The sequence below is a fragment of the Colletotrichum siamense genome (assembly GCF_013390195.1).
Source record: "Colletotrichum siamense strain Cg363 chromosome Unknown KSG_Cg363_contig08, whole genome shotgun sequence".
Classification (NCBI taxonomy): Eukaryota; Fungi; Ascomycota; class Sordariomycetes; order Glomerellales; family Glomerellaceae; genus Colletotrichum; species Colletotrichum siamense.
In genome coordinates this window covers 2220353-2231445 of record NW_023501021.1, presented here as the reverse complement: position 1 = coordinate 2231445, position 11093 = coordinate 2220353, and the positions used below count along the sequence as shown (strand labels likewise).

The window sequence follows — 11093 nt, the reverse complement described above, 5'->3', positions numbered from 1 at the left end:
TTTAACGATTCAAATAATGGCTGGCTTCTGTCCGCTGCTCATCTCCAAGCTACCCCTGAGGTATTATGTGTTTTTCGCTTCTTTTTCCTCCTCCTCCTCCAGTTTGCGTGCGTATGTACAAAAGGCGTCAGCAGCTGGAGCTGCGCGCCATCACTTTCTTTGGCCCGCCCAGACAAAACGCCATGGGGCCGGCCTAAGGAGATATTCCAGCACCTTCAAACGGACTGGTTCCTGGCGCCCCCTCTCAAATCTAGGATGCACACCAAACTCGTACAAAACAATGCCATCCGAGTCTTCCTTTCCTTTGCCCTCCTTTGAACGCCGTCGCCATAGGAAAACCCTATAGAATGAGAAAAAGAAAGCCGAAAACGAATTCCGCGAAACCAATGAAAGAGCAGAGGCTGGGGTGGGGGTGAAAGCATCGGGTGTCGCTGGTACGCGACGGTGGGAACGTCGTAGATCGCTCATGCAGATCGTGATGCATCGGGGGATATCAACAAAACAGCAAAGAAACAAGGCCCTATTCGGAAGGGCATGGTGGATGGTATAATACAAGGAGTAACTTCGGTCCGTGGTTGTCAAGTCGAGGTGTCTATATGTTGTTGCTCTTTGTCAACGACAGACCTCTGAGCCGTCTCGGATGGAATCGGTCGCTGTATGATTGGCTAGACTCTATTCGTGAGAGACGAGCCGCCGAGGTGAAATCGCTGCTCGCCTCGAAGCTCGCCCGGGTGCGATCCATCGAAGATCGCATTCGGTCGTAGGACGGTCGGGCTCGATCGTAGGAGGGGCGTACTCGATCGAATGAGGGCCGCATCGGTGGTGTCATATCGAGCGATTGCGTTTGCACCATGTCCATGGACTGCCGATGACCCGTGTAGTTGGTCCCGTCGCTTCCGTTTTGACTCCGTGGGTTGTGCGTCGTGTGTGTCGCAACTGAAGGTGGATAGATTGGCCTTCTGTCTTCATCCACACTGGCGTAGTGTATGTGCTTACCCTTGCGCGAGCTAACTGACGAGTTTGACGGCGTCTTGCTCGCCGCTTCTTCTCCAACAACCGTTGCCTCGTCTCCCTGTGTGAGGCGGGAGAACTTGCCTTGCCGCTCTTGCTCACGGATGATGTCGACGTCGTAAGGGAAGTAGACCTTCTGAATCGCCTTGATCGCGAATCGGGGGAACAGGCAGATGACGGGAACGATGAAGAAGACTGCCCAGAAGGACGCCTGAGCATATATCTGGGGGGCAGCCTGGTAGAAGAACATTGATGACTCCGTCGCGGTGTAGATACCAGTGACGATGAAGATCATCAAGTCACTGAGGACGACGATAAGGATCATAACCCAATCCCAACGGTAAGTATTCATGATGGTGTAGGCGTTGATTGTGACGACGGCAGGGTGTGCGATATATGCGCCGAGTCTTGTCCGGTCCTCGATGTTCAAGCCGTTCTTGGTGACGAAGCTGGTGCCTACCACCGTGAGGTACGGAATGTAGAAAACCATGACAGATTGGTAAACGCCGTCAAGCATGTACATCCTGCAAACCTATTAGCACCATATTAGTTATCTCGCTCGTGGTTTGACTTACCAGAATTTGGTCTGCGTCCATTCCAAACGCTCAATGCCTCGGCGGTAGAGCTGAGGCACTGCCAGAGAGACCTTGTCTGAAACGTCCTGATCCAACACACCCATAATGACGACCGGAACTGAGGTGAAGAGAAGGTTAAAGGTGAGGATGTAAGTGTACTCGTAGATGTACGTAACATCGAAGTCGCAGTAGATCTGGTACCAGAAGATACCCAAAACCCACACGACGTTCTTGTAGAAGAAGTTGGCGACAGTTTCTCCAAGGCGGCGGTACGACCAACGGCCGTGGACGAGAACCAAGCGTTGAAGGAAGCGGAACTGGGCAATGGCGTAGTCCGATGACATGACGGCTTGTCGACCTTCTTCACCAGCAATACCAACACCCACGTCGGCCTCTTGGATCATGGCGACGTCGTTGGCTCCGTCTCCAATGGACAGTGTCATGACGTTGAGGCCGTGCTTCACCATAGAGACGACGGCGGCCTTCTGGGCAGGACTCACACGGCAGCAGAGGACTGATCTGCATTGCTTGCAGAGAAGCAGGAATTTCTGCTTCAAGGCATCATGGAGAACCCACTTCAGCGTAAAGCCGTCGATGACGAGACCGTGGGTCGGGCCAGGTGGTTCGTGGTTCTTCTTCGCCTTGGCAAGGTCGTCATCATCGCCCTTCATGCCAAAGACTTCCAGGTACTTGTCGAGCTCCTGTTCAAGTTGACCGAGGAAGTGGTGATCGGGTGTCTCGCCGGTCTCATCCTCCTCAACCTTGAGATGAATCAATTCCATGTCGTTGCTCAAGAGGTTGCATGAGAAGCCGATGTTGATAGCGGTCTCGACCTTGTCGCCAGTGAGAACCCACAGCTTGATACCAGCATCGCCGAGCAGTTCAATGGTGTCAGGAACACCGTCTTGTAATCTGTCCTCGATAGCCGTGCCTCCAAGCAAGGTCAGATCGCGCTCAAGCTGGTCGGCAACCTCCTCCATCTTCTCTTCACGGTTCTCCAAAGCGGACGCCGCAGCGTTGTACTCCTTTTGCCACTTTTGATATTGATCCTCGGTAAGCTCACGCTGAGCAATGCAAAGCGTCCGCAGACCCTCGCGGGCGAACATTTCAAGGTGCTCAGCGGTAATCTTGCGCAATTCTTGCTGCTCACCTCGCTTGAGGCGCGAGTAGATGATACTGTCCGCGCCCTTGCAGATGAGAAGAATGCGATCGTCGGGCATGCGCACAATGGCACTCATTCGCTTTCTGCTCGAGTTGAATTCGATGGTGTTAAGGATAGGGTAGTGACGGTCGACGCCCATCACATTGAGATTGATGCCCTCGGAGGTGCTGCCCAAAACGGTGAAACCCATGTCGCGAGCCGTGGCGACCAGAGCGGCCTCATCGGGAGACTGAGCCTTGAAAATCATCTTGGGAGGTGAACCGGGTACCTTTTCGGCGATGACAGTGTGGCAAAGGGCGAGGCAGAGCATGAAGTGTTCGTTGGCGATCTGTTGCTCTTCTCCCGAGTCGCCGGCCAGGTCGGAAACATAATCAGGAGCGATGAACGTAACATCGTCGTCGTGCAAGTAAGGGTTGTCGTGCAGGTTCCTGAGACTGTCGACAGCTCGGATTTTGGCGTCCGCGATCTCGGCTCGAGCTTCAGCAGCCTGCTTTTCCACATCCACGCCCAATCGCTTTTGCATTCCAGCCTGTGCCTCCGTGTACGCCTCTCCATATGGCTGGCCATTGATGGTTGCCTTCTTGAATTCCATAACATTCTGGGTCAGCGTGCCGGTCTTGTCGGAGAAGATGTATTCGATCTGGCCAACATCGTCGGAAATATTCCAAGACTTCGGAATGCAAGGTTGGTCGAGCTTCTCATAATACATCTCGATGTCGCTGTAGATAAAGATAGCCTGGAGTAGTCGGACGATTTCGAGAGTGATGTAGAGAGCGATAGGAATCAAGTTCTGGAACACAATGATGGCGGCGAAGAAGGTAATGAAGCCAGACATGGGCGCACTACCTCCAATGGATCCGAAGTCGAAGAAATACAAAGAAGCGTCGGTCTTTGCCCAAGCGGCACCATTGATAAGGGCCGACAACAAACACAAGAGGAACAAAATGCCGAAGTTGCAAATGACGTTGAAGTTCATCTCGCGCGCAATTCTAGGGCGCTTACTGGGCGTAATGCCAGAATTGATCATAATCTTGGTGTCGTGTCCCGTGAAAACGACGACGCCGAGGGCCCATTCGGTGTTCCTCAGATTGCAACCGCGAAGAAGCATGTTGTCAATGGTCATGGGCTCGGTCATGAGCTCGGGTTCCGAGTCACCATCGAAGGTCTGATGCCATCTGATAGCACCGTTGTACTTGTAAAGGTTAGGTTGAGGAGGCTCGCTCTCGATCCAGAATTGGGCCCGTTCACAGTCGCGCGCGTGCTTGAGCGACTTGCCGCAACGAAGTGCCTGTCGAACCTTGAGGTTGGTCTCTCCATCGAGGTTTTTGGTCTCCACGTAACAGGCTCCGTCGGGGTCCGAGGTTGACAAAACAATGATGTCGGCGGGAAGTTCATCGTCGTTGTAAATTCTCACGAAATCTCCGACCCTGAGGTCCTTCCAAGCGTCCTTGTGGAATCGAGCTTCACCCTTGGTGGGTAGATTACGGTTCAAAACATCGCCCTTGCGTTGCATCATCTCCCTCGCTCGAAGGTGGTCCTCGGGCTTCGGTACGTCGAGATTTTGGCGCGGCTGAGGAGAAGGAACGGGCGTCATTTGGATGTCCTCCCTAGCAGAAACGAAGGAGTCCCGGGCGGATCTGGGTGAGTGGTAGGAATCGCGTGGTGCGTGGGTTTCGATCGATGGTCGTGGCGCGTCTGCTGATGCTTGCGGAGCTCTCCGTCTCGCCATTTCCTCCCTCGCCTTCTTGGACCAGAGACTCTCGATAGTGTGCCAGATCATGCCGAAGAAACGAGAATTGGCCTTCTTGATGCGTCGCCACAGAGAAATGTTATCCTCCTCCACGTTGACGTTGTCCCATCCTCGCAGACGGTGGACGGGAGCGTTGTTGAGCTCGATATCGAGTGCGGTTCGACGGTAGTCTTCAATTGCATCTTTGATTGCAGTAACGGTGACGATGAAAATCAAGGGTACCGCGCTGAGGCCTGGGTTTTCACCTCCGAAGATGGGGAAGAACTAGAAGAGGTTGGAAACGGTTCAGCGGACACAAAAGAGGAGAGAGCCTCGAATCTGACTTACCACCAAGATAACGAGGAAAAGGAAAAACACGTTGGCAATGTTTTGGAACTGGAACCACAAGTTTTTCGGAACAAAGCTTAGGGGTGTATACTTTGCGGTGCGAATCTTGTTCCTCGTGAAGTGCTGTGAGGGATGGCCCTCCTCATCCTTGAGTTCCGGGGGCAAAGGGAGGTTGAAGAATAATTTACGACCGCCATGGCCGTCATCCTGCTCGGCAGCCGTGTGATCTGTCTGTAGCGAGTCGCCGCCGCCTGAGCTACGACTCTTTTCACTGTTCTTCTTCTTGTGGTGGGCGCGGTTCATTAGAGAGAGCCTCTTCTTGCTACTGCTCTTGATCGTCATTTTGCGAGTAGCCCATCTCGTGCGCAGGGTGGGATTCTCGGGATCGGGCGGAGGAGGACCGGCTTCGCCGTTGACGGATGCCATCGTGGCCTCGTTGTGTGCGGGCGAGAAGCCCGATCAACCCGAGTTGTCCTCCAGGATGGCCTCGTCCGGCGGCAATGTTGGTCCCGATTGGGGAGGGGGACTCGGTGATGGTGCGGCAGTCCAGATCGGGTTGACTGCAGTTCGAAGGGCGAAATTAAATACGGTTGATGATGCCTAGGACGTTGTGAGAGGAAAACGAGTGACCGTGGATGTTCAGCGTAACGTCGTCGTCGTTGTCCGTCCGAGGTTGGGTGTTGTGGTGTTGGTTGAAGAGAGCGTGGTTCGTGCGAGGGAGTAGCAGAATTGGAAGGGAGTGGTCGGAAGGGGGCAAGAATTATTTTGGCAGAAGGGGCCGGGAGGCGCTGTCGCGGTGTTTGATGACAGCGTTACCCAAAAACCCGCTGAGAGGGGGTGTGTGCTGGGTACTGGGGGGAGGGACTGGGAGCGGTGTTATGCTGGGGGGGGAGAGGGGAGGGGGGGATGAGGTATGTACCCCGAGTCACCCTTTACAGTACGGCGTACAGAGGAGGAGCAGCAATGTGCAGCGGTTGGGCGGTGCTTGGGGTGGGAGGATGAAAGTTATCCAAGGCTGGATAAAATGCGCCAAGGAGATACATATGGGTATCTCGCTCTTACTTAAGGCGCAGGCATACATAAGGTACCTACACACACTACTTTCTAGACACCCACGCACACACGCACACACGCAGTACACTTGGCAAGGGGGAAGGAAGCGGGACGGGAGGTGCGGTACCTTAGGTAGTTGGCAAGCGGTACGTATCGTGCAGCTACCTACCTAGGAGAAAGGCAGGGTACTTGGAAGGAGTGTGGCGGTGGAAGTATCTCGCCCTACCGTTAGGTGGCAGTCTGTAGCAGAAACACCCTAACAAGGTACGGTCCTTGAGCACCTCAGATCAGGTACCTGTCTTGTAAATTGGTTCCTGTCTGCCTACCTGTGAACCGTCGTCTGGCTCGACGGTGCTTTTTCTTCCCATCCCTCTCTGCGAGGCTCTCCGGCTGGCTCATCGTGGACTCGTGGCAGACAGCTGAGGTCCACCGTCCACGTTTCCAGCAGAGTCTTACGAGTTACGGAGAGACAGTGTATCATGGAAGATTCGTAGGGAGGGGACCACATCTCGCTCACTAAGTCCGGGAGAGAGGGAGGCCGGCACAGGATGGAGAAAGGGAGGAGGATGACCGACGAGGGAATAGGAATAGGTTCATCGGGGGACGGGAGTCTGACAAGGGCGAGGCCGAGCAGCGGCTTCCGTCCTGCGTGCTGTAGGCAACGCAGGTAGGGTAGAACCAGTCAATCAGAGCCGATGAGAGGACAATGGGCGAGAGAAAGACTGGAGAAAGGAGCGCGAGATGCAACCGAAGCGCGTGCCCGTAGTGTCCGCAAAGCCCGCAGTGCCGCGTCGGCCGGGCGAGTTCCCACCTCTCTCACACCTTTTTTTTCTCGTCCTGCTTTTCAGTCCCGCAGATGGAGTATTGTAGATGCACCTCAGGAAGAGCAGAGTGTGAGAGAAACAGCTGGTGGTGGTGAGGTGCTAAGTGGTCACGGTAACAATGGATGGAATCCATCGCAGCAAGCAGTAGCGTTCCTGCTGCTCCGGGAGGGAAAATATCCCAGATGGGACGGAGGATGATGCAACGCGAAAGTCACTGGCTGTCACTCGTTCGCGATCAACCCGCCTCCGCGCTGCAAGATGGTCATGCCAGGTACATCGAGGATACGCAGCGATGACGGTCGTGGAGTGGCCGCCCGCCCGGATGGCCCGGGGACTAGCAAGACTCCACGTCCGACCTTGGACTTTTAGGGGAGGTGGTTGTACAGCGCTAATACTGAGGGCAGGTAGGTGAAGTGCGCATCCCATCCCCATGATCCATCCCGCCCATCCCTTAGTTGTCTCGCCGAACAGATCAAATTTGACTTGACAAGCACGACGTGCCCGCCAACCCGCCCAGAAACCACCATGAACCCTGGCAAATCGCCTGCAGCACGCAGCTTGCAGAGCGCTAGCGTGTAGGGTAGTCGGACTGGCGGTCGCTCCCAGAGTCCCCAAGTCACCGCTCTGAGTCTGCAGTGCGGTCTGAGATGGATGACGGATGTGCGCAATTGGTAATCAACCCACGACCCTGTCCTGTCATGGGGGCGCCGGGGGGAGGGGAGGGATGCGATTGCGCCGTGAGAAGTGCCTCATTTTCGCTACCACGGTGACAGCAGAACACCACCAAGTCAAACCAGGATCTTGCTATGGCTGGACCCTTCTGAGGTCGCTTGAGTCGCTGGAGATCCCAAGGCTTTTTGTTCTAGTCTGGCTCGAGGTGGAAACTGGATGTACTCGTCTACAACATCGTATCGCTTGAGGGGGGGGGGGACGGGACGCCTTGATTTCGATAATGCCATGGATACCGACGGGAGTATATCTGTCTTTTCTCGTCGCAATAAACTAGCATCGGGCTCCAGAGATTCCCATGCTACCTTACACTACTTTCCACGATCCTTCTCTTGCCTTTCCCTGGATTCACGCCTAGATCCCTTGCCTTTCAAACTGTCGCAGCCACTTGATAATGTGAGTTGTGCATGAGAAACAAGAAAAGAAAGGCAAAGCGACATCCGGTGGTCTTCGTCTGTACCGCGCAGTATGTACGTACAGTACCTACCTTACCCTCTGCACCCCAGTCGTCATTCCATTTCGAGCTGTCCCGACCAATCACCGCCGCCAAATCTCCGGCTTCTTCATCTCGCCGCAACGATCCCTGTCGGTCGCCTACAACCTTGCTACTCAGCTGCTTTACAATCAAGCACCACGCATTTCTGCCTCTGCCTCTCTGCTTGCTGAGCTGATGACGGACAATGGCTCATCGGCAGCTTCAAGCAAAACGCTAGGAGCGAAGCAACACCGGACCAAACCAGCACTGAGCGGACCGTGGCCGTGGCCCCGAGCTTGCAATGCAAGGTCTTACTGTTAAAACCAATCAACGCAGTCCGGCGCATCGTCTCGTCAGTCAATACCCACCCCCGACGTATCGCAAGCCGACGATGAGGAGAGGAACATGACATGGAACAATCACTGCCTCCTCCGTTTTGCCTAACGGTTGAGCGACATTCTGCCCAACTACCGTTGTTGGACCAGTGGTTGCTCACATCAGCACTTTTCCATGTTCTTGCTCGTTGCGGCAAGTCAGCGGAAAGGAATACAAGCCAGGTACATCCTATGTGCTTACTGCTATCTCCGGAGAACATCATCAACGCGCTAATCCAGCCGATCCGGATCCGAACCAAAAACCAATTCAAATATCTGCGACAAGACCGCCCCGAGGACTCAGGACCAAGGTGCAGGAGCGGATTTCTACTAAGCGCACCGAAGCCGCCCTCGCATCGTAGGTGTCTGAATGCGTTTCTGCAAGCGGCGATGCGTTGCCCTGCATCCTGCTCCTGGGTCTCGGCTGCCGTGGTCTGCATTGCACAACCTTTACCTATCTTTCTCCCTTTCCGGCCGCCGAATAATTCAAACATGGATGCAAGAGCCTTTTAGGCACGGAGAGCACAAGAGTATGCATGCACGCGATCAATTGGCGGATGGATTAGCATAGCCTAACCTCTGCTTACTGACCCAGCCCAACCGTGTGCTACCTAGCAACAATATTACATAGTGCCCACCACCGAGGCAGATCTCTCCTCTAGTACGCCGTACTGCTGCAAACCAGAGCGACAACTACAACACTGCCGACTGGCACCTTGGGACGGGGTTCCCTCTTCATTCCTCCTCGTCCCAGGCGAATCCCAACCTGTAGGCGGCAACTTGTCGAACCTGACCGTCGCAGTGGCCCGCGGCGAGCCAGCGGTCCGGGATACACCCAAACCCAGCTGTTGCGTTACAGTTGTCCACTCCTGCGTTGCACGCCGTGCTGCTTGCTGATCTGAAGATTGAGGCTGAGCCTCGAACCGTGTTTATTACGGGAAGCAATCGTCGTCATCCTGACCCCCTTCCAATGCCCATCCATCGTCCGTCCCAACCCATATGGCCCTTACACACGCAGGAAAGGGGGGGAGGAACGGTTCCAGACGCAAGACGCAGGCGCACACGCGGGCCCTCGCTGGGCCTCGCCAAACATTGGAGAAGCTGGTGTTAAATAACGACCCATACTTGGCCCCCCCAAAGGAGAAATTGGCCAAGCATGTGTCAGCCAGGGGAACCCGCGAGAGGGAGGAGGTCTATTCGGCACCCCCATGTCCCCTATTCGGCACCAGGTTAAGCCTCTTTAGGAAGAATTCCCATACAAAAAAAAGCCGTGCACGAAAATGCTCGCGAGACAGCGGCCCACCTAAAACCAGTGCGAAGCTGTCCACACTAACATCTGCACGCATTGCGCGCGCGATGCTCAGAAATTCTTAGAAAATCAGGGAAAGTCGGGAAAAAGTTAGAAAAATGCCTCGAAGATGCGGTAGATCTCGCGGTTAATACGTTAGGGTTAGGTTAGGTAGTTATAGTTATAGTTAGGGCTTAGGGTCAGTAGTTAGAGGTTCGTGGTTGCTTAAGATGTCGGTTTTTTCTGTTAGTAGGTGGGTGCCGAATAGGGGACATGGGGGTGCCGAATAGAGCGCCTCGCGAGAGGTGAGCGAGTCTTTTCCCACCCCAGAGTCGCAGAGTGGCACCCAAGTCTTGTCTTGATGACTGGCGGAGCACGAAACCCGGCGCCTTTTGATGAGCCACCGATGGCCGATGGCCAACTCCAGCCTCTCTCTTCGCAACTTCTCGCTGTGGACTCCGCTCCGTTTCTTGAAATTCGATTGAACCTCAAATAGCAAGCGACCAAGAGGCTCCATCCGTTGGCCCTTGATGGTTCCAAGTGGGAAAGAGAAACGGGTCTCAGGGTTGCATCGTACCCACGGCGCCCGGACAAGATCGCGAATCTTTGCGCCTGTGCCACTAGGGCCTGTTGGGCGTGCGGGATTGAGATGCGCGGTCGACCAAGCCGGTTCCTCACCTGAGCCAAGCTTTCTTTGGTCTGCTGTGTCAAGTTACAGAAGCAACGCTCACGGCCAGACCACCTCCTCTACCGGCGCAATGGGAGGGGGGAAACAGCTTGGGGTCGTGTGAGGCTGCAGCATAACAGCATAACAAGACATAAAAAGTCAGATACACAATCGCATTGCAACATCTGCTTGCAATCCTCTGTTGGCGCAATCTGAGCAATCTGATTCTGAGGCTGAAAGAGATGGCAAAGCGACCCGCGATGAGGCGATCCTATCCAGATCCCCCCTCCCTCCCCCCTCCACTCAACCGTCCTAGCCACACGGGAAGGGCAGCTTGAAACAAATCTACAGCCGCTACTCTGTACAATACACAGTAGAGGGCACTCAGTCAGTCACTCAGCGCACCTCGGCAGGGCCAACCTTCCCTCCTCACGCTTGCACTTGGCAGCCACTTCCGGGATGACCTTTGCTCACAGATCTGTCCGTGTTCTCCTTTTGCGACGGGAAAAGAAGAGTAATGCTTGAATGAACTGCTCACCGCAACCAGGGGACACCGTCGTCGTCGGCCTCGGCAACGGTTGTCATCGTCTAGGGGTGTCCCCTGCGTTCTTCTTTTCTTCCTTTCCAATCACTGGGGCGTAGGTACGGTCACTGCGCCGTAAAAACCACCCGACCTTGTTGCCCCCAGGCCCAGGGTCATGCCAAACCCGGGCCGGCCAGCATTGCCAGCAGGTTAGCTCCAAATCTCCCCTCTGCCCATCAACACGCAGTCTGGCCATTCAGTCGAGTCCATCTGCGAGGGAGGCTCCACCGTAGGAGTCGTCAAGCCTCCGAGTCAAGGGGCGCCCACTGGCAATC

General features: G+C 54.9%; 1 protein-coding gene across 1 annotated transcript; it reads right to left on the bottom strand.

Annotated features, from left to right (window-relative positions):
* Positions 1-592: 592 nt before the first annotated feature.
* DNF1 (Phospholipid-transporting ATPase DNF1) lies at positions 593-5251 on the bottom strand (the record flags this gene model as incomplete). Its single annotated transcript, XM_036644023.1, has 3 exons — positions 593-1535; positions 1587-4762; positions 4826-5251. The coding sequence occupies 3 exons, from the start codon at positions 5249-5251 to the stop codon at positions 593-595; spliced, it is 4545 nt and encodes a 1514-aa protein (XP_036490887.1).
* Positions 5252-11093: the final 5842 nt, after the last annotated feature.